We start from the raw sequence: 24,911 nt of genomic DNA, 5'->3' as shown, positions 1-24,911 counted from the left end.
TTACTCTCCCTCCCTCAAACAAGCAACATATGAAATAGTTCATATATTACTACTTATATCCTGTAAATAACCTTTTCTATTTAAGGCCAAAAGATGAGAATCCAAAAGCACTAGCAATTTTTTTGTTTTTTGTTTTTTTTTTTTTCCCATGATATTCCTTTCCAGTATACCACCAGTCATCTCTAACATCATCTGTAAAACACCACTACTGGTAGGACAGTAGTGTAGGCCTGGAATTTTTTTGTCCTTGTTTTGCATCATGCATTTGGCATTTAGATGCATGAAAAATTCTATCAGCCTCCACGCCTACTGCTGCTGTTATTTTTCAAAAAAGCTATTTAACTAAAGTCCTGAAAGAGTCAAATGCTCAACAGATGTTAATGGCCTGAGGCCAGCCAATGCCTTCTAGTTCAAAGTCAGATTCCACACACTGTTTTTACACAGTAAGATTTAATTCCTTGCACTCCTCCTCAGTGTCTTGGAAAATGTAATTTCCTTTTTCAAATTATACACAAAATTACTTACTCTGCTGTTAATCAAGGCCTGATAAATTGTCTACTGTATTTCCAATGTTTACAACAATTACTTTGTAAACTAAAAGCTGAGTACAGCATATTGTTTTTCCCATGTATGCACTCAGTATTCAGATTTTTTTTTCCCTGTCACTCCATTTTAACTGTTTATCAGCTCTCAGAATAATCCAACACATTATCAACACTCAAACTTTAATCATCATTATTTCAACAGAGAGTAACAGTATTCATTCACTGGAAGCCATAAATCATCCTTTCAACTTTGATTTCACATCAACATTTTTAATTCCCCTGAAATTAAGCCTCATCTGAAATTTATCTTCTTAACGATAGTCCCAAGGGCTATCTTAAACAGATCAGACCATTTGGGTGGGCCAGGAGATACAGGGCAGATAAAAGAATCAGTTAAAACCAGGAGTCTGTTCATGCCCCAACAGTTGCAGAGTTTGAACTAATCCATGCTCCTCAATCTACATCCCACAGTAACCTGAGCCTCAGAACAGCAACAGCATTACTTGTGCTGATCCCACAAGCAGGGGAAAAAGGAAGACAAAGCAAAGGAAGTCTTTGTGTTTGCTTGTAACAGAAACCACCACCTCTGCTCCTACCAACTCTGGCTGAGAAAGGAAAGATACAAAAGAAAATAATATAAAAAGCAATCACAGAAATAAGAGATGATAAATTTGAGACTACTGCTCCCAACTATTCTGCAGAAGACTGCTGTGGTAGATGTTTATAATGTTCACCCAACTTTACAAAATTCTAAACTAACAAATTCACTTTAAGAACTGGACAAAAGCTACACTGTGCACTTCTCAGAAGAACTAAATGACTTGTGTAACCCTGCAGAAGAGAAGGGGTGAGGGTTAAACCGGTTTTGTGACCTTTCAATTCTTGGTTGTATCAGAAAACAAAGCAAATTGTGGTTTAGCTGTGACAGCTCAGGACGCCTGCATGCATTCAGCTATATGAGAAGCAGCAGAACTGGATCGATCTGCAGTCATTGAAACCGCAAATTCAGCCTTTACGAGTCCCCAAGCTACCCCAACATACTTTTCATGGAGGCATTTTTAATTGCAAACTTGGGAGGGGTGAGGTAAAGTGTGTGTGGAAAGCCACATGCTATCTAACATTCCCAGCAAAGGGAATTCTCTTTTAGTTGGATTTGGGTTTCTTCTAATTTTTTTCAAACTAACAAATGAATTCTGCATTCTGCAATCACTAGAAATGAATCTGCTCAACAGTTTTACTACAACAAGGCAATGAATTTACAGCAGGCCCATTGAAACCTTTTATGGTGGTTCTCAGCACCAGCAGCAGGGGTACCATGGCTATGATAGTAGCAAGTTCTGACTGCACGATGTGTTGTCATGCTTGGAAATTCAGTCTAGAGTATCATCCACAATTGTCACCATTAAAGGAAAAGACATCTCTCAAAGGAAACTGTTAACCTTGCAACCTTCTAATATTGAATTCAGTCTATTTGACTTATCAAGCCTACAGATATTCAAATAACTCAATAAAGATTCTGCTTTAACTGCTAACATTGACAAGAAACATCCTTCCCTCTGGCTAAAATGAAGACAATATATAAGACATTAGAAAAGACAACAGAAAAATATACATTATTCAGAGAAGTTGAACAACGAGAACTGCATTCATAACAGATTCCCATGTTCAGAAAAGAAAACAGCAACCCACTTACTGCACTTTGAGGTCCTGAGATAAAGGTCAATTATAGGGGTAGGTAACACAACACATTACTGTCCCAATCCGAAAGTCTTTAATCAATAAATAATTCCTTTCTGTTTGGAAGAGATGTAGAGCTTCTCTATACTCATGGCCCCATTCACACCAACCTCAGCTAAGCATTACTTCCATATATATATTTAGGGGTGGTGAAAGAAACTAGATGGGAAAAACAGGAGGTACATACATCATAACCAACTTTACTGTGATTTATTTCCAACAGTGTCTCAGAAGACTTCTGCCTTGAAGTGAACTTACTAGCTGAACTGCAAAGAATTGCCACTACCATGGAGAGTGCGTAAAACAATAATTTGAAGAAATTTGGTTTGTCAGAGCTTGCTGCTTTTGGGGGAGTGTTCGCCAATTTCTATCTTCCACTGAAGCTGGAAGAAAATACTCAGGAAGATACAGTGAGATGCCATCACCTAAACCTTGTTAGTATAGGCACACCATGAAGAAGGAGCAGCTCCATTTCATCAAATGATAACTGGACATTGTACAATTTGTCATTCACAGATCTTGGTAAGGCAGAAACAAACAAAGCAACCTTACAATAGTCGTCTTTTAAATTGGAAGTGAAATAATCATATTATTTAGCAATCTGGGGAGAGCTGGATAAAGAGGAGTAATTCAGATAAGTATTAATCCTCTTCTTGTGAGTAAATCGTGTGGAGGGGCTTAGTTTCTATTTTCTTTTACTCAGTAGTGCAGAAACATGATATAACATAAAAGCTTGCTGGTTTAGACTAGAGAGCACAGCAACACACAACCTTCCAGCTGGACCACCAAACAACATGGGTTTTATGAATATCAGAATCCAATTCTATTATAGTGAGTCCCATGCTCACTGTCCAGAATAAAAGTAAGAATAGTAAGAAGAAAATACAACACCCTCCCCACCTCCCAGGTACAAATTCCTTCTTCTCTAAGCACTTCATTAGAAGACCATTACCTGAGTGCTGATAGATCTGGTTCCATCTGTTGCTTCAACAGTCAAGTTGTAATTTGATTTCTGTTCTGCATCAAGAGGTCTAGCGACAATGATTGTTCCAGTGCCCTTGTCCACATCAAATCGACTGTCATAGTTGCCACCTTGTTCAGGAAACCAGGAGAGGGAGAAGTTCATAAAACAGAGCACAGTTGCATTGGTTTTGTTTATGATGATGTTCATCTTCAGATGCTTAATGAAGGTGGATCTATATACACATATACTTATATATGCACACTTATTTTAAGCCCTTTGTTTTCTTCTGGACAAAGCTGATTTGTCTGGCTCATGGAAAGTTAGCTAGATTCCTAGAAAGATTCTGTCATTTTTTTAAAACAAGAATTTAAAGATTCCAAACAGCAGGAAACTGCAAATTACTACTTGAAATGTGATAGTTTATTTTGTGTAGTCAGACTAACTGGTGAAAAAACCCCATACTTTGTATCAAAATAAATGAAAATCCAAAATCAGATGTACTGTCAAATTTGTTTTTCAGATTAGGGTACAAATTACTGTACTCCTATATAACTAGAGATAAGGTTGAAAAAGCTACAGTACCTCCAAAGGATTCTCATCTCAATGCTGAGCATCTGAAGAACTAACTCCAACTGAGATAAACTCACTAGCTCAGATGAGTGCTAAATGTTTAAATGCCCAATGTTTAAAAACAGCCAACCTCCTTTTCTGAAGGGAATTATATTAACTTCCCTTGTGAAACTTTCAAATTACTCTTTGAAATATAGTAAAATAACTATGCAGATCAATATCTACACTTGGGTATTTAAACATTTAATTGATCATCATCATGCGACCCTGAGCAGACTGTCATGAGAATACAACGTCCATTAAGTCCAAATATTGTTAGCAGTGATAAATACTGCCATTTAACTACAATTCCTTCGGACCGCTCAATAAAAATTGATTCCTCCATTTTAGGCAGATTATTCTGGTCAAACCAGTGCTAAGTATTGCAAATCAATTTCTTCTAATTATGTGCATGCGTTTTTTAAATTATATATTACAAGGTTAGCATTCAAATGTAACCTGTGGGAGTTTTTTGGGGGTTTTTTTTTTTTTTTGGTTTTTTTCAAATTTATACTTAATCCAAAAAAGAACAGCAAATACTGAAATGGATCCCCATTCATATTTTTAGAAGATTTTCATCCTTAGAAGGTTCCATTGCATGACAGACATATCAGTTGAGGGAAGATGGGCTGAATTCTGCTTCACTGGATTTAAGATATTTGGTACTGACATAGATAAGGTAGCTTTTCTAGTTTCACTGAAAGCCAACTCCTCTTACTGTCCCAGGTGTTACTGAATCACAAGCAATGGATATAAACTGGGCATAAATAAATGTAGCACCCTTTTTGTTTTAAATAAGCATACATACATGACATTTTTTAAAAGGACTTTTGTACAAGATGTCAGCTTCAGAAAGTGAGTCTCTACCTTTTTTTAAGCTGGCATTCAATACTGTTTTCACAGATGGCTCAAATGTCTCAATGAAGTCATCTCCATTTTAAGGGAAGAGTAGAGTGAACAGGTACGAATCTGTTCATTCATTTCCCTGATAAAAGAGCAAGCTCTCTAACCAACTTTCTTCCTTATCAAGGAAATCACCGAGGTTTTGTTTAATTTTTGTAGTGGAGATATCTGGTAATCCACTGAAGCAGAACTCAACCCAAACTTCTGCATCTGTTACACTTACAATGTAACAGCAACAATTTTGGTCAAAGTAAAAACTGCATGCTCTGAATTGATGCTGTATAAATGTAATGATGACAAAACAAAACAAAAACGAACCTGTCACAAATGCAACTGTGAGCACTTTGATTTCCGAAGGGTTAATAAAATAAATATTTTATAAATGTACGCTTTCATTTCAGATCTCATAATCTGGTAATAAATTATGTGATCTCAGCAGATACCTTCTGCTGTACAGTTCAGGTCACAAGCCATCTGAAAGATGTAAAATACTTCACTAGCAAGCTTGTCTCCTGGCTCAGCCAAAAAGAAAGAAAGCATGGAAAGCAAGCACAGAACACAAAGGAAAGCTGTCAATCAAATTAATTCATGCTATTAGAAACAGTAAAAAAGGGCAGTAAAGTGACCACCTATAAGAGTAGCCAGTAAATTCACAACATGATCACATATCAAACTTTCCAATACACTTTTGCTTAGAAAACAATCAAAATCAAAAGGTTTATTCTACACTGTACAGACAAGTTCTGCTCTTTCCCCTTGGAGTTTCTATGAGTCTTTTTACAAACAGCACAAAAACTTCACTTGTTTTCTGTGTTAAGCATACAATAAAAATTCTGTTAGTGTCCAAACTGTGCTACATGCTTAGAAGGAGCAAATGAAAATAATACCATGAGAATTCTATTCAGATGTACACAGTGCTCAGAGTGCACAAAGTTGAAGCAAACTAAATAAAAAACCAATAGAAAAGTACATCCCCAATCTCATTAACAATTTTTTCTTATTAAAATGAAACACCATTTCTGTACTCCATGGAAGACTTCTGAGGTGTTTTATCTCCTCAAACTACTCACATTTTCCTGACAATAACCTTTCTTAACCCTTCCATTAATGCACTCTTTTGTGTATACAAATGCTTCTGCTTGTTGTTGACTGGATAACCCTCTTTGAACCGGAGCCCATGAAACCTTAACCTCTCTCCTGCTCACTAAGTTATTTTTATATTTTCTGCTTTTCTACTCCTATGTCTATGTGTGTATATGTTTGGGAGAAAAGCAAAACAATAGCCTCAGTTCCAAAATAACGTTAATGCAGAGAGCTGCACCTGTATAAAAATGGAAGGAGGCATCTTGAACTCTTTACTCCCTCTACACAGTTGTACAGATCTCTAACACCTTAATTTGTCTAAGTGTAAACATCTTATATTCAACTATGATCTATTTTGACAAGAACTCTCTTTTTTTTCCCCCCCAAGAATAAATTAGAATGATTTAAATAAAATATATGTAAGTATTTAGGACATTAAAAGTGATTCAATGTCATCTCAAGTTGTTCATGCTTGAAGCATGTATTTAAGAAAAAAACGTATCTTCCTCATGTGCTTGAAAGCTTTCTGAGAACACCCTCAAGTATTTGGCATTTACATAGTCTTGCTACATGTAATATCAGTTTTATAAATGTTGTTACCCGTAAGGAAATACAGACCATCAAAACAGACCTTAAAAGTCATTACTTTAAAAAAAAAAATATTTATAAAAAAAATGTTCTCCCCAACAACCTAACACCATTATAACAGCTAAAACTTTCAGCAGTAGCCAAGGTGAAAAGGATCCTTCTCTCTCTTGTGCATGTTGTGGAAAAAATTTCCAATCTGACAGGGCTATTTTAAGACCAGAAAATTTTCACTACGAGGTATCTCTCCAGAAACAAGGCTGTAATGTTCTCCTTGATTTCGAAGAATGTAACACAGGACTGAACTTGGTTTCATTCTCAGCTATACAGTGAACTCTGCGTATTCCTGGTGCTCATAGGCCTAGTAAGTCTAAAATCAAAAAGCACTAGTTGTTTTGACACAAGATATCAATGTATAGCCATATTACTGACTAGGATTCCCCTTTCAAAGGTAGAGGATAATGTGTGACACAGTAATGAGAATACGTACAGGAAGAAGTTTGCTAGGGTTAGGAACAGTGCATGCTTTCCTTTTAGTAGTGAATCAAGGGACAGCAAACTATGAAGCAGCCCAGAGAACAAGAAGCCCATGTGAACAGCATAGCATCTCTTTGGGTGTCCTGTTGCAACTTGTGGAAAACTAGCATTTAATTTCTTGCCCTGTCCTACAGTCTACAAGATTGATTTGATTCATTTTAATTTCGCTGACACAATATTCAGTAAGTCATTTCCAAAACCACAGCACTACAGGTACTTTGCAATGTAATTTTAATCTTGAATATATAGTGGCATTGATAAAAACTGAAGTAATTTTGATATATAATTAAATATGGGAAGAAACATGTATCTACAGCTAAAGAATGCCCAAGCACTGCATTATTTAGAGGAACAATTAAGAATTCAAGCTACACTGAGCCCTCCCATATCTCTGACTCCATGCATTTGTTTCTAATAATAAAAGCTCTTAAGGCATCCTTACCCGTTATGTCAAACCAAAGTGGTGTTCCAAGAGGTTCAACAGCTATTACACCAATCATGTGAGCCACTGGGTCACTTTCCATCACCGTAAAAGAAAAAAAAGCTTCCTCAAAATAAATGGGCTCTGTGGGTGGGACAGGCTTTGGAATCCATTCTATGTGAAGCCGGGTAGTTGATGATTTTTGTGGACGACCGTTATCTACAGCTTTAATCTGTGAAACAAAAACATCTTTTAGGCTACAAGATCACCTAAATCACGCTGTCACATAAATGGAAAAGTAATAATAAACACCAAGCATGTTTGCTTGTGTGAGATATATCCAAAAAGGTTAAGTGTCTCTCAAAGTGCCACTTGCCCTTCATTATCTGGGCAACAAATGGAGAAAAAGCATGCAGCACCTGATAGTAGCACAAACTGTTGCCATAAATTGACTTTTATTTTGCTGTCTTCCTGAAAGAGAGCCAAACTGATTGCATATGGTCATTATCTGTCGAATTCTGGAAAAGAATAGCAGTTTCTTGATTCCCTTTCTCAATACAAACACTTGAAATTATCCTCTATAAACCAACTCAAAGTAAACTCACAAAACAGTACTTCTGTATTTGTTGAAGCTTTCTTCCTTCAGACACTGCAGTCACCCACCTGTGAGCTACTGAGTGATGAGAATACAGACAAAAGAACACATATTCATGATGTACAAGATTTTGACTCACTGAAAGAATATCATAGTCCCTTGCTGCAGAATATTTCTTTGATGAAACCACTCCAGTTTTTGGTTCAATAAAGAATTTGCCATGTTCATCACCATCTTCAATACTGTAAGAGATCTCTGCATTGGGGCCTTCATCTTTATCTGCAGCAATAACTCGATAGATGGGTTCTCTCCTTGCAGTTCTCTCCCGTTCTGGCTTACCACGCTCTGGAAGACGGATTTTGTAGAACTTTTGCAAGAACTGAGGCTTATTGTCATTCTCATCTAAAACCTTCACTATCACCCGTGCAACTGTTGATTTTGCAGGAACACCATTGTCTGTTACTGTTACCTGTATTTGTTAGAGAAAATACATGTTTAGTGCTCAATTCAAACAGCATCTTTCAAAAAATACTCTTTTAAGAGTGCTTTTCACTATAATTACTTACTCCAGTTGCCAATTCCCTAACTTCAGTTAGAGACCACTGGGTAAAGCTAGTTGGTGAATAATTAAAAAAGGCACTGCAAATGTTTATTCAGCTGTTATTTTTGATGATTGATGTATGGTATGTAGGAGTAGACAAATATATATTAAATCCATTCCACATTTTGCAGCATTGTAACTGAAACATTAATTTGAATTCAGAAACAGCACCCTAGTATCACTGATAACTTTGCTGTAATGATATCTTAATGTACTTCCAGCCTAGTGCTTCCTTGCAACTTTTCCATTTAGTAATTTGACTTTACATCTCAAAAGAAGCAATTCTTAAGAATTTAATATTGAGAATTTTACAGGCCTATGCACTAAAAATTCCCTACATTTTGACATGAAATCACTGTCTTCTTTGAAGTAGCTTTAAAAATTGCCTTTTAAGACACACAACTACCTCTTCTCCACGGACTAAAGGAAATGGGAAATTAAATTAAGTCTGTCCTTCCAGCAATAGTAAAAATTTCTACAAAAATCTAGTAAAGATGGTGGGATTTCCACATATACAAACATTTGCTCTCTCTAGTTCTTTTAATGGAACACCATCACAGATCTTTCAGTTCACAAAGAAACCCAAACCTTCCAAAAATACATCCCAAAAGAGGAAATTCCAGGGGAATAACTTGAAGGTGGTGAGACACTGGAACAGGTTGCCCAGAGAGGTGGTGGATGCCCCAAGTTTTTAAATTAGGAAGCTCTTAAGGCCAGGCTGGACAGGGCTCTGAGCAACCTGATCTAGTGGGAGGTGTCCCTGCCCATGGCAGGGGGGTTGGAACTAAGTGATCTTAAACAACCCTTCCAACCCTGAAAATTCTATGATTCTATAAAATCATCATCACCCTAAGCCAAGTGGAAAAGTGGTGATTTTTAGGAAAATCTAGTTTGCTTTGAATGCATCATCAATTTTGAAGACATGAAAGATGTAACACAGTACTAAGATACAACAGAGTAACATGAAACTGACCTAAAATAATTATATTTTAACAGTTCCAACTGGCACGCAGAAAACAGTTTCAAGTTGGGAAAGCACATTAATTACTATTATGTAAGCAGGAGTGCAATCAAGGATCAAATTTATTAGCAAACAAGGAATGAACCCACCAACCCACCTGGTCAAAATTTCAGTGCTCATTTAATTAGTCAGATGCTCAGCACTTGGCTCATAATACTTTCCAGACGTTTATTCAAAACTTTGATAATGGGATTCAAAATGAAGGAGGAACAAAGAATTATAAAGGATACCAACAGGAACATCCAATTCTCTAACCTACAGAGCAATCAACTTCATCTGCTGTGTCTATAGAAAATGCTAAAACCAGGATGATTTATGAACTGTTGTGTGGTACTGTAACCTTAAAAAAACCACATCTGACTTCTGTACATGTTACTTTGTGATAACTTTGGTTAAATTAAAAGGCATGACTGCTAGCAGACAGCCACCTATAAAACTGCACTTTTGATGTGATCTCTGGTGGAAGTTTTAGCCCAGATCAAGCAGCACATTCCCACACAGTGCCTCCTGTAGCCTGAGAATTCACACAATTTAGGCACCATTCTCAACATGCAACCTGGACATGCAACCTTGTAGGAGGGGTAAGGTATAAGCAACCAAAGCCATACTAAACCAGCTGGCTTCAGGGTCAGAGAATGATCCACAACTCATTTGATTTGCTGTATACATGCAATAGAAAAGCCAGCACAATATGCATAGGAGTAAAAATCACGATGTACCAAATTTATAACCAATATACATAGTAGTGGTCAAGAAATGAGGTAAGGATATTCAATGTACAGGAATAACATGTCTAATACTAAACCAGGTTTGCCAGTTAATTAACTTTGCTATTACGACAACTAGAGTCACACAATAGAGAAAATTCTACCCTATAACTACTTATGTGTAAAGAGTTGTTTCTGAAGTTGACACAGAAACTAAAATCATGAAGAAAATTTGGTCCAAAGCTGCATTAATTCAGATTGCAATCTTCCAACACAACAGAAAGGCCAGGAAGACTTCATGTACACTGGAGTTCTGCAAAAAGATAGTTTGTGCTGCCAAGTAGTACATTTACCTCCAAGTCTGCACAGTCCTTCCATTCCTGTAAGAAAACCTTTTTACAAATTTCACAAGTTTTTAGTAGTTCATATTTGCTTCTCTAGCTTTAATGTTCATTTTGCCCACTCAAACTGAAGTCCTTTATCTACCACCCAGGAGGAGAGGCACAATAAGGGTTCCAGATGAATCTTAGTATGTAAGTATCACTTTGAATATAAAGTCTTCATTACAAGTGAAGTACAGTGCTCACACCGCACGGCAACATTGTGAAACTGGAAGACTCACAGTTTTTCATGTGTTTTTCTTCCATGTTGTTTGACAGAGATTGAGAATAGGCATTACATAAATTACAGGTTATGATTAAATGCAGCTAAGTAAATGAATTTTGTTACAAATTTCATGCTCTCAGCTTCTGAATTTATAATGCATATTTTGAAACTCATCTGCTCATATGATCAATAAACATGCAGAAAAAAAGTCTACTCAGCATATAGTCGTGTTCTCAATATTAAAAGAAAGACTGAAATAGCTATTCCAATTATTACACAGTAAGAAAAGAAAGAAAACAACAACAAAAAAGGAATCACACCACTCCTTTTAATGAGTCTTTGTAGTGTTTGAAAGCAAATCTTGGTTTACAGGTATAAAACCAAAAAGTTGCATCCCATCTGTAAGCCTTCTCTTAAGAAACAATTCCCACCCTCCCAAGATACTGTTTTTATAAGATAGGTAGTTTTGCACATTGCAGTAGAATGAACACAGAAGCAACTTACTTCTGAAATCTAGTTCTCTAAATAATTTGTAATTAAGTATGGTAAACTTTTTACAGACTTAAGTTTGTAAAAAGAACAATGAATGGTTTTTCAGAGAACGAAAGAAGTTATTTACCTCCAGAATATGCTCCCCCTGCTGCTCTCGATCTAGTTTTCTAGATGTGGTTGTAATTAGACCTGTAAATATAAAAGAATAATTAATAAGATCCTTCAAGAAAATAATCTGAATTAATTAAACCAGTAGGTACCGATAGGCCCAATGTCAGTTTTGTCTTAGGCAGTATTTTTGCAGAACTTAGGCTTTCATTAAGACAAGGGGTGAAGGGTTTCCAGTCCTTTAGGGCTGTGAAAACATTCTTTGCAATCTGAAAGCTGAGCTGTTGTTGCCTCTAAGACAGCCACAGTTCAGTACTCCAACACCCCATGCATGTCACGCTTCTGATGGCAGTGTATGTAATTCTCTCACTGTCTTGTTTTTAGTGTTCATATGCCTTGTTTCAAAGGCATTATCTGAATAATTGCCAATCACTTCAGGAGAAACCTATGTTTATATTTTTAGTGATAACAACAGAAAAAGAATTACCTGAAGAGATAAATTATTCTGGTTTGGGCTAGGATGGAGTTAATGTTGTATTACTAGCCAGTATAGGGCTATATTTTGGATTTGTGCTGAAAACAGTTTTCTTCACACAGGAACGTTTTAGTTATTGCTGAGCACTGCTTATGTGAGTCAAAGCCTTTTCTGCTTCTCACACCACCCTGCCAGCAAACAGACTGGAGGTGCACAAGAAGCTGGGAGGAGACACACCCGGGACAGCTGACACCAACTGACCAAAGGGATATTCCATACCATATGACATCGTGCTCAGTAAACGAAAATGAGGAAAGAAGGAAGGGGGAGATGCTCAGAGTGATGGTGTTTGTCTTCCCAAGCATCCTTTACATGTGATGGAGACCTACTTTTCCAGAGGTGGCTGAACACCCATCTGCCAATGGGAAGTAGTGAACTCATTCCTTGTTTTGCTTTGCTTGCATGTATGACTTTTGCTTTAAACTGTCTTTATCTCAACCCATGAGTTTTCTTACTTTTACACTTTTGATTTTCTCCCCATTCTAGTAAGCATGGTGCTTAGTCTTCATCGGGGGTCAAACCACAACCCCCCATGTATTAATGGTGGAAACAAGCAATTTGTGTGTGCTGTCCTGATTTGGCAGTGACAGAGTCACACACTTGCTGTTGGCATTAGCCAAAAAATGAGGACAAGTTTCTGATGCATGATGTTAGATTTGGGTGTAAGCATTCGATACACCTTTAATGCAACCTTAGGAAGGCAAAATGAGTTTTGGTTTAAGTAAACAAAATCAGATTAAGAGGTGACAAAAAGACAGTGAAATCCAAATACAAACAGATCTCATTTGAATTCATTCTCCCTAATTCTAGGTTCGAAATTTTAACAGTGGTGTTTCATGAACTTAGTCAACCCTCAGTTATAGATTAATGACTTGCTAATGTGTGTGTTAATCATGCCACAGATGCAGACACAAGATAACTCAGTTTCTTTGCTGCACAAAAGCCATTAACCTGTTTGCAGGTACAAGCTGGCCCCACAAACACCACTGCTGTCTTCACATGGCACCGAGCCTGTGCTAGTAAATCCTGCTAGATCCACCTTAGCTTTCCTTAAAGCAAACACCACAACCTGGATGTGGTTGACTTAAGTCACTACTGGCCAAAGCATCCCATATTTTTTGCAGCAAGAGCCCAGCATATGATAAGCACAGAAGGCACTGCAATGTCAGGAGACCTTTTACCCAACTACTCCAGCTTTTTACTGGGACAGGAAAGCACCTTGATCCTTAATTGTCAAACAGAAAAGCAGGGAAGCAGTTACCCAGTTAAGGACAAAACAGAGATCATACGACAAGCCACATACTCTATGTTTCTTTTTCTAGCTATATTATAAGATTTTTAGTAATAAGACCTCTCATAAGCAAAATTAAAATCCATTTATAAAGTTTTCAAGGCTGATCCGCTACAGCAAAGAAGTCTTCAGTGTCATAGATAAAAAAAAGCCACAGTGGCTAATTAAAAAAAGCAATGCAGATTTCCATTTCACTTTAAAGAGTCAACAGAAACAGAATTTTATACTACCAGTGCATAGCTAATCAATGCTCCTGTCAAAAGAGAGTTGCAGGCTATATATACCAGTGAAATAGCTATTCCGCACAAAATAGTATGAACAAAACTTATATAAGACAATATCACAGCTATCAAATGTTCAAACAACCATCCTTCAAGAAATAGTGTGAATAATAGCTGTTTCAATTACGGTCAAATCTCCCCTTGATTTCCCACCAATTTCGCTTGCCATTGTATCAAATCCATTATCTACCTAGTACTCTAGACATAAAGCTCTATCATCTTCTCCTGCTTTACCTTTTTGTGCTTTTACAACACACAGAAGATATGTATGTTATTATTAGGATACATCCTTTTTGTACTATGAAGTAATCGCCCTTGATTACTAAGAAAGTGGGAATGACATTTTTTTAAAAAAAGAACAAGAAAAACAAACAAGGAAGAAATGTTGCATTAGTTCTGTGCGCTGGCGGGGGGGGGAGATATTACCTCCTTGAGGTACTACCTTTCCATAGAGATTACAGAGCTGTGAATTGTAAAAACTCAAAGTATTTATTGCCACATACTCTAAAGAAAGCTTTCTCCTAATTTCCTGGCTGGGGCTGGTCAAGCCACACATTTTCTTTTCACAGGCTCTACGGGGACCAACACAGAACTATTGCTTAGAAATGAGGAAACAGCAGACCAGATGCCTCATCTGCTTGCCTTAGTCATAGAGATGTTGATGCTGACTTCAAGAAGCACAAGCTCTCCTCTATTCCAGTACCTCTGGAGAAAGTCAGCACAAGCACTCCCATGAAGCACGAATCTCTTGAGATTCACCACAGTTAGAAGGGAAAAGGGTAAAGCTCAGCATAGCCACTAAAAGAACTGGCTGTTGAAAACTGTGTTGTACACAGGGAGGATCTCAAACAGCACAGGAATGAAGTAATTCCAACAGAAATACCTTATTATGCTTGCCTTCCTCTAGATAAAAGTCTACAACCTTTTACAATATTAGATTCCATCTCTCACAGCAGCAAGCAGAGAATTGCTAACACATAAAAGCAGGCAGATGGCACTTCTCAAGAGTTTTGTACCTACTTTTTCCCCATCAAGAAACATTAAGACTAGAGCCACTACTAATGAATGCCTACGAAAACAAAACCAAAAATCCCCAACAAACCAAACAACCCATATACAACTACTCTACACACAATACTTTCTTTAATAAAGTCTAATTGTAGATATAATTTCTGTTCATGAAGCTCAAAAATATAACTCAAATGTGTAAGCAGAGAACTATATACTAAGAACAACATATATATATATGCTTTGATCTGTTAAAACTTCCAGCCTTTTCAACCAAGCATGTCACTCTTCTGTTAAAACACTTCAGACCAATAACAGAAGGGTTTACTCTTCACCATATATAACCTGTATATTCAGCAGAAACCAATGCCAACAAAGGAAATGTCACACTTCTGGATTTAGAATCACATACACATGCATGACATTCTTTTTATTTAACTCTTTACTGCTTGACACTTTCTTAAGTGAAGGCTTAGCTTCAGTGATGTGTTTCACTACAGCTGAAGACTGCAAAAGTTTTGATTATTGCAATTTCTACGTTTCAACTGTTTCCAAGTTTTGATTATTATAAAATGCTTAATGGTGCAACAATAGATTTCATCAGTTGTTGAAGAGCTTTTCTGAATTAAGGCCATGATAGTAAGGTCGAGTGCTTCTCTTCAGCTAAAGGCTGCCCTATGTAAGATGGCTGGGGAGAATCTCTGCACCTAATACAAGTCAGCTCCCTGAAAAAGAAGCCACCGCTCTGCCATTTCTATTGATAACAGGTGTTCTCCAACCTTTTAGACTGGAATTCCTCTCTTTTCTGTAGCAGTTTGGAGATTTCTTTGCCGTTCCCCTCTACACAAGTAAATGAATAACCACACCTTTACATGCATCACATCCTCACAGAAGTGACAAGTAAAAGATTATTTCAATTAATTTCTGAAGAAGTCTGTAACATAATCAGGTTTTAAATCTTCATTATGAGAAAGGAAGAATCTGTTCACTCCTGAATGAGAGAAATAAGAACCTATGTGAGAAACAGATCACTGTGACAAAGCATTCATTCTCAAAGCAAAACTGACCCACACAGCATTGTTTTACAGTCATAGTTCCCTGTTTTCCTTCAGTCTCCTCGTATCGCTCACTACCCTCCTCTGGCCCTTCAAAACACCACAGTAATAATAATTATAATTATTTAACTATGTTAAGTACTATATAATTAAATAATTATAAATAATAATAATGAGCTCCAGTAATTCATATCACCAACTGATATTTCACTTGGGAGTCAATGCACACCTATGGGAAGTCAAATCAAGCATCCTTGAAAAAACACAAATTTATAATAAATATGTCCAAGCTAATGATGACTAAATGGCATCTCCAGTGAATTGGTGCAATTTTTCTATTCAAGAGTGTTTCAAAATTCACCTCATCGGAAACATTTTCATAACAGCTTAATCATTTAGAGAGTCTTTGGATAGACCACAGCTGCTCTGCCTCACTAGCTGGAGAGGTACTGACACTAACTGTAAACATCCATAACAAAACAAAACCCCACACCAGGTATCAAATACTATTGTCTTCTCCCTTCCTTCCTTGAGTTTATATTCTGGAGGTATCTGCTGTCTACAAGATCTACTGAAAAAAACACAAAATAGATACAGCTATTAAAGCTTACTTCAGATTTCTATTTTAAGTAATATCAAAACAAACAGACAACAATGTAACTATACCATTCAATTACATGAACATTTAAATAAAGCTACCTTTAGAACAGAAAATAGCACAAGGGAGCTGACATTAGTGGGGATTTGTTTTATCTCACATAAGCTTTTATCTCAATGCCCAGTTACATCATGTTACCTCTATATCTGATAAACAGCACATCAACGACTTCCATTCAATACTGAGATGGCAATCTCTTAAAAAAAAAATCAAACCATGTTAGGCAGGCACTGAGTTAAGAATTAATATTCAGATGCTCCAAGCCTGTCAAGTATTTAAAAGACATCTGGTCAGTACATTTAATAACATGATTTAACATTTGGTCAGCCCTGAAGTGATCAGGCAGTTGGACTGGCTGACTGTAATAGGTCTCTTCCTACTGAAATATTCTATTCTACTGCCATGCTATTAGCTAACTTTAGAGCATGGCTGATCTCAGTGCTGAAAGAAGTAGCATTAGAAAAAGTGTTTTTTTGCAAGGATAGAAGGAAGGCTCAGATTTTTTGTCTTACTGTGTATACATCATGGATTCCCTATTACAGGCATATTTACAAACGCATGCATTTGTGCTTTCACAAATATGCACAGATTTTTCAACTGCACATTCAGCTTGAGATGATGAAGCTTTTGGAACTGGGTGGGAGCCTGGCTGTTAGCCAGGATTTATCCACCATGATCTGAAAGACTAAAGCAGGTGCCAAGTCTGCGAGCTGCCTCCAATGAGTCTGAAGCAATAGGCTTGATTTGAATATAGCATAACACTATCTGAATTGTACTGTATGAATAGAAATAGTTTCTCTGGTATTTTAATGCACTGGTAATGAGGAGATGTGTGCATATATATGGAACTACAGAAAGGAGATAGAGCATTTTTATTACCAAGTTCAACAGATACAAGATACTGGAATTAAATATTATAAGGGAGGTCCCATTTTGTTGATGAGATTTCTGTCTTCTGTGTTGAAAGCAAACCATAACCAGGTAGCAGATATGGTTCCTCTGGACTGCATAGTGCAACTCAATCATTTAAAGCTTTAGGCCAATTTACTTATAATATTACTTTAAATATGTAAGCTCTTGCTCCTCCAATTCAACCTCAAAGTGACCAATTACTAACAAATGTTAAAAGAAAAAATTATATTGGGATTTTCTTTACAGGTTGTTAATATATGTATTAATTAAGAGTTGTAAGTATGGGTAGTTAATTCACATGGCTATAATGATAATCTATTTTGACTACTGTGTAACAACCCTTAAGTACTGGGCAAATTACAGCATGCGTTCTGTATGTTGAACACCGGTTACATCTCTTCAAGTGATAAAGATGCTGTTGCACCTGAGGGCAAATTTCCTACTATTTCCATTTAGGAAATACTGTATCATATTCAAGGAAGCCTTCCCTTCTAGACAGAGGAATATATCTTTCTTTTTTCTGATACACAAAGAAGTCCATTGGAATCAGCAGTTTCCTCCCCATGAAAGTACTTCATGTAATCTAGTCATGTCTCACACTTCTCTGATAGCACAGTGCGCATCAAGTCTCACTGTCAGGATCTCTAAGGATATTTAAAACTGCTTCCAATATCTCAACACTTTCTGAAAGAATGGACAAAATGACTGATGAGAACGATAATCCATGATTGTTTCATCACTGCCACAGAAAGACAGCTGTATTTTTTCCAGTATTCTCTCTTTCAGATGACTTCAAGTTTACTAGAATTTACACCTAACTTACTTTACAATCACTGTCCATTAGGAAAAGCCCGTATTTCCTTTCCAAATATGAATATATTTGCTTCTGGCAAGACTGTAGAAGATCCTGTCTTATACATGTGCCAATACAAGGCTTCACAACCAAAGTAAATAAACAAGTAATAAAAATAGGCCAAGGAAAGTAATAGCAGAGGGATTTAAGAACAGATTTAATTTTTGCAGCTGACAAAATATAAGCTTCATGTCTTACGAGCTATGCATAGATGATGATTATAAACTAGATAGTGTACCCCTGTAATATATATGTGAGCATAAAGGCAGGCTGCAGAATCAAAGACCAACCAAAGGCAAAATCCTTACCAGCTGCCAAACTAGAGAAAACATACCATGAAGAAACAGAACAGCTTTGGTTTACACACCTAAGAACAGTTCTTTAGCGATAGACTAGCTTTTTAGTCCTAAATTCTTCTTTGTCCTAAGCACCTCAGTAGCTCCCAATAAAATCAACAATGGAATTATCACCACTAATTTTCAAGTGCTGAAAATACAATTTTAAACATATAGTCCCAGAAGAAACCAGCAATATCTACAAATGCATGAAATGGTTACAAGTGCTTCTTCTGCTCAAGTAAAGCATTTAAAGCAGTAATTTCTCTTCTTTCAATAAAGACTGTAAAAATGATAACCACTTTTCAAGAGAAATTGAAAGCCGAGAGTATTCTATCCATTAGCAACCATCAATTGTTGTGTGATTGTTCTCTCTGGCCTCTTGAATCTTACCCGTTTTTTGCTATACAGTGTTTATGCACAATAATGATCACTTCTGCCTAGTACAGCTTACAGCTTGGTGTTTTAACAGATTTTTCTAGACTAATTCCACTTTTGGGGCTACAGGTGTAATTCTATGCTTAATGTATGATCAGGGTGTTTTACTACCCTGTAAATAAAGAGCTTTAGAAAAACTGAGAGACCTACTGCAGTACACTGTGATGAAACTGGTGTACCTTTTCTGCTAAATATAGCATGATTGCACTCAGCTACTAGAGCCTTTCACAGCTTTGGTGCCTTTCCATCTTCAATTCCCACCTGCAGCAGCTGAGGCAAAAGCCACAATGCATAAGGCATGTATGTAAACTTCAGGTAGAAAGGTCTAAAATGCTTTGTAAAACTCTCTACACACTCTATGTGTACACACTTCATGTGTACATCCGTTATTTGCTCTTCAAATCACCTTTTTATTTAGGTACTTCCTTACTGTTGTTCCAGAGGCTGATGCATATAGAATGCATATACTGCTGTCTATTTCATCTACAAAAAAACCCCAACATTTTGGCACATTTATCTCCTCTGAACGTTTTGTCTTTCAAATGGTACTCCGTGAAAAGTAAAGTAGTAACTGAGATCTCAGTCCTACCCACATCAGAACTGCATCAAATATGGGCTAAGTGGCCTAGCCTAGGCCATGTGGGCGTGCTTGTACCAGCATATTAGACCTTTATTGAAGCATATTAATATCAGTGTTTATGAGTTTTTTACTTGTTGCCAAGACCAACTGAAAGCTTTGGGGTCAAAAAGTAAGTTATTTAATCCTGTGGCTGATATTTTACACCATCAGTCACTACATCTATAAGTAACCAGACAATTTAACTACTCAATTCTACTACTATGAAGTTTGAGTGTAAGGTGCACATCTGAAGCTGAGCCTCTTCCCCGAATTATTTAACAGCACTCAGATAATAGAAAGAGCCAACATTTGTTGATCAGAGCACTCGGAAATCATTTTTGTAATTGCAAACAGGGAACAAAGACAAGCTGAGCCACCAAAGACTATTAATATATATGGAGGAAAAAAACAATTTACATAAACAATTAAATTATCCAACCCAGTAAACACTGCAGAGCTTCAATTTCAACTAGATTTCAAATGAGGTACAAAATTGTGTCTAGCGATCACATAATCACAAGGAACTGCACAAATGTATCCTACAAAGTAAACCATTTAGTTCTAATTTTTTTAGCAGTAAAACTATTTGGGGAATAATAAAAATACATACATAAATAATAACACACTCCAAAATAGCTATATTAGAAAAATAAACCTGAGTCTAAGATCCTGCATTGTAAGTGCTTGAAAGCATTCATGTGTCCATTGTTAATCTGTGTGTTTCATTGTTAATCATATTCTTCTGGTAGTTTGTTTCTCTAATGCGTAAGATAAAAAACAGAACTGCAAGTCCTAAACAACATAAGATGAAATCACACACATAAAAAAGGTACTTAAAACAACAGCTAAAATAATTTTAAAAGCAAGACAACAAACCCCAAATATGGTTATTGAAAGGAAACTAGTAAGTGGTGATAAATTTCCTGGAGAATAAACTTTGATCTTACTATCAACAGAACACTATAAATTTTTGTTCTCTCTTTGCTTACCTTGCAAAAATACTCTTGCCTTCAGCACCATCTGGTATACTAAAGCCACACCAATTCAAAGCTCAAATGCCTTCAGTAATCAATTGTTAAAGTAACCTGACCTTCATCAGTCAGCTTTATTATCCCATATTGAGACATACCAGCTCCAATAATTAAGTAAAGCATTATTGCCATAAAATCTCAAACAATCTTGAAAGATCTTTTAAAAACTGACATAGTCTTAATTGCATTTGTAGTGCTTGAACAAAGAAAACTCACACCCCTTTCCGGGCTTTTTTTTTTTCCCTGAACAAAGAAAATGTATGTCTCAGCTTACTGTAGCTAGCACTGAGTTATTAATATGATTTTTAAAATATAATGGTCAGTTGAGAGAAGTATTTAAGACCAAATATTAAAGGATTGAGGTTAGATTTGAGATCAGTTCCTCTGCTACAGAAGTTTTACAGCTTTTACAACTTTATTGCTCTGCCATAAAAATGTTGCAACACACATGTGAATTAAGGAAGATTAGACAAATTTGCAAAGTGCATACATAGTCCTGGGAATGTAGTCTTCTAGTAAAGCAACTTGCATTTGGTTAATATTGTCTGTGAAATGCGAGGTAGCTAAAGAAAATTTAATTTTGAACTTTTTGCAATGAGTTAACTGGAAGTATTCATCAACAAGTAGATTTGTAGTTGAATAACAACAACCAGAAAGCAAGAGTCTGCATGTATGGTAACTGCACCTCACTATACAAACAACTTAAATTTTAAAAAGAGATATTTAAGAAGTTATTACATCAAGTTAAGAATACACGATTTCAAAGAGAAATATCAGAGCAAGTTTCCATGTTGGCTATTGCCTCAATGTCAAAATTACTCTTAGACAATTCATCTGGTTTTACTACAACAGCTTTTGAGTCACAAAAGAATGTTTTGGTTGCAATTACAGCATATAACAAATGATAGAACTGCTTGAGAACAATTATAAGCAACACAATAGCTTATTGATCTCATTTGCCACTTAATAAAACTCCACAAATAGAAAAGAAGTTCTATAGGATGAACAGAAAGTCTGATACTAGTAGATTTATTATTTCTTTCAAAATATGAGAACAGCTGTTTAAAACTTTTTGATAAACTACTGTGATAAATTATACGTAAAATAAGAAATTAAAAGTCTGGTTAAAGTTTGTTAGTTCCTTACAATATGCTAAATACAACTTGGTGACTCTTATAACAACCTTGGAAACAAAACTGTAATGTGAAGGGCTTTGAACTCAGTTATTTTAGCTCTAAGACTCCATCTACTCAAAGCCAAATGAGACCACCCACTGTACCTAAGTATGGACAGATCAAAAAATACCAACAGCACAAAATAGAAGTCAATCATATACAGATGTAGTTCATAATTCCATTACAACACTGTGCTACTGATGCCACCGAACCCAATAGAAAACTAAGCAGACACGTTAAGTGTAAAAAAAAAATGTTCATTTTAATCTAGATAAAATTATGAATTCCTTAAATACAAAGTCATCTAAGAAAGTCTAAGAGAATGGATATGAAAATAGCTATGTGACTGTATGGACAAAATCCAGTCCCTCCAAATTTTGAAGATAGATCTTAAAGAAAGGGGAAATTCACCTTCCAAATGTTCATCACTGCATTTTGTGTGTGTGTATCTATATGGCTTATTTCATTATTTTGTTTCCTATTAATTCAAATCATAGAGATTACCTTAAGAAAGTGCACCCATTGCAAGAGATGGTTGGTCTTGCTTTGTCAACTTTAGAACTGGCCATCTCATTTGAAAACGTAGACAAGTTCAAGAATATTGTTTCCTTATAAAGCCAACAAACAGAACTGTATTTCTGTTGTAGAAATAGAGATGTTTTTTGAAAGACTTTAAAATAATTACAAATGCAATTTGGCAGATGCTTTTTCACTATTTATCACAGCACTGACACTTAGTGCAGTTCTTATCTTGAAGGAACAGAGGGAGGAACTAGAAGTAGCTTGCCAGAAAAAAGCATCATATGATCTAACAATGTAAGACAGCGTAACAACTCTGTTAGATACAATTGTCAACATTATCTTCTCCCCTTTAATGTAAAGAATGGTTTCTGGATGAAATATGCATGACAAAAATACAAAAAAAAAAGAATATTAGTGTATTTCCAATACTATCACAGGCTTTCTTTTAAGGCCCTGTAAATCCCTATGTATCTTAACACCAAAATAGCCTCACCTCGAAATGTAAGAATCTGAAGATTTAGACATCGCTGCCGTTTGTTTTTTCTTAATTGCAATTTTCCTGCATTCACAAGATAGAATGCACTGCTGTCTTCTACCTCCTCATTTAAAGGGATCAGCTTTTCTAATTCAAGCATATATAAAGATCTACATGAAACACTCGTGACAGAGGACCACCTTGGTGCCAAAGGTCTTGCTTCAGCTCTCTGAAAAGCTGAAGAAGAGTTTTATGGCCAGCTCCTAGTTAGCCTTTGACTGTGACTCCACTGTGAATTTTTCGTATTAAAAAATGTATTGCTTCATGCAGAAGTGTATTTTTGGTGTGACTGAGCTTTTATTTTCATCACCCAAATATCAAGCCAAGCTGGATGTGAACAAGGGCACCAATTCTCACTGAGTCATCTTGTCTTAATAGGAAATAAATCAATATTAACATTATAACATTGTTATAGACAGAAAGGCCATCAAGTTTCACTACTCAGAGAGCTTATTAAGGAAAGACTGATACCTCTGAAAACCATCTATTGTGTGAAGGTGGTCCAATGCAAGTAGCTCATAACAGTATCTGATCATTACCTCTTCCCTGGCTAGAATTTCTCACACTACATATTCCATCATGAAAAGAACATGCAATATAGAGAGAGTCTGATTCCATCACCATTTCTGCATCAGAATATGGAAAAACTGAAAGAAAATCTCTCTTTTACGCTCTTGCTTTACAATATGGATCATGCAGAGTATGATCTGAAGTTTTTATGTAGCTCCAGAAACAGGATAAGGGAAGGACTGCACTGTTTCCCTCGATTTTTCCAGCTCCCAGCAAATTTTTTCCAAAGAGATGTAAGAGAACTATTTTTTCAAAAAGCCCCAGCACCACCACCCAGCATCTGAAAAGTGGTCTCTATATAAATGCTTGCCAAGTAATTTTTAAAATAGCTGCCTATAGTATAGCAATTTTTCTGTCATTTCAAGTATAAAACCCCTCAGTATTGTAGACTAAGTAGATGTGAAGATGGTGAAGATGTTATTAGAAATTTCACATTAGAGCACATTCCTGGTTCCAAAAATGACCAGGCTGAAAAGCACCTGCCTAATAACACTTTAAGAGGTTTAAACAGTATTTTTAAAAGAAAATAAAAGTAGCTTTTTGCAGAATTAAACTCTCACATTGTATGTCTACACAAACTTTTGTCTACTCATGTTGGTTGAGGAATTCAACAGACATTTAGGTAAAATCTGGTCACATTTTTAGTGAAGAAAAAGTATCTGTTCTAGAGATAGTGTAATCAGATACTTTATTTTCTTCCCATGTGACAGGAATACAGTCAGGCCCATGGAGGGTGTTATATACACTTCAAGCTGTGGGACATGAAAGAGGAATAATCGACCCTGGCATTGTCTGCCAGCTACAGAGGTAACAAAAACAATATCAGTGTTTGGATTTTTATTTAAATTTAAATCACATTAGTATGCAATGTAGCAATACTGGTTTTATTCAAGTTCTAAAATATTAGGTCTATTGGGATTAAAGCCCACAAGCAGTTAAACAACAAAGATTTCCTTTGTTAAAAGGAAGTCAATACTACTGTGCAGTCACTGGCCCTTGGTTTCCTCAGTAGGTAATTCTCCAGTATTACCGGAAACCCATGGAAGTTGTTTGCAGCTGTACCCATTTCCTATTTCACTTTACTCAGTCTCCAAATCAGGCACACACACAAAGATACTGCTTCAAAGGTTACAAACTGCGTAAGATGATAAAATCATGTGAGGTTTGCTCATGAGGTACTAGGATTTTTTAACTTCAAAAGCTCTGATTCCTAGAGACCAACAAACAGAATGAGAGTCACAGACTCAGCTACCAAAATTCAAATCCCGCTGTTCAATAGAACAAACTTTTTCTATTATAATAAAATTTTCTTTGGGGATAGCATATATAAAAATGTCTTTAAATCAGCATTTAACTTGAAAGACGATGGTAACTTTGTAATGTATGCTTAGAGGTGTGGGATAATTTAGGAAACAAAGCCTGCCACAAGCTTAAATTGCCACAGGACAGTTAGTCCAAGTCCTTTAAAAAACTTGAGACAGTGAAAAAGAGTGCAGGAAAAAAATAATGAGCACAAAAATTACATCAAACAATATTTAATCATAGATAAACACTTATGTTTAGATTTAGCCAAACAAGG

The 24,911-nt window shown here is 36.2% G+C and overlaps 1 protein-coding gene across 7 annotated transcripts in view; it reads right to left on the bottom strand.

The window, feature by feature from the left end:
* The window catches only part of FAT1 (FAT atypical cadherin 1), a 105,874-nt gene that overhangs the window by 40,031 nt on the left and 40,932 nt on the right, over nt 1-24,911 (bottom strand). For all 7 annotated transcript variants that reach the window (XM_030450331.1, XM_030450332.1, XM_030450334.1 and 4 more), the window contains 4 exons: nt 11,534-11,595; nt 8,119-8,448; nt 7,406-7,616; nt 3,235-3,374 (listed from right to left, as the gene is read on the bottom strand). In XM_030450331.1, coding sequence (XP_030306191.1) covers nt 3,235-3,374; nt 7,406-7,616; nt 8,119-8,448; nt 11,534-11,595 — 743 coding nt within the window. The remainder of the gene's footprint in view (nt 1-3,234; nt 3,375-7,405; nt 7,617-8,118; nt 8,449-11,533; nt 11,596-24,911) is intronic.

Source organism: Calypte anna, chromosome 4A (genome assembly GCF_003957555.1).
Source record: "Calypte anna isolate BGI_N300 chromosome 4A, bCalAnn1_v1.p, whole genome shotgun sequence".
NCBI lineage: Eukaryota > Metazoa > Chordata > Aves > Apodiformes > Trochilidae > Calypte > Calypte anna.
This window is presented reverse-complemented; position numbering and strand designations above follow the sequence as displayed.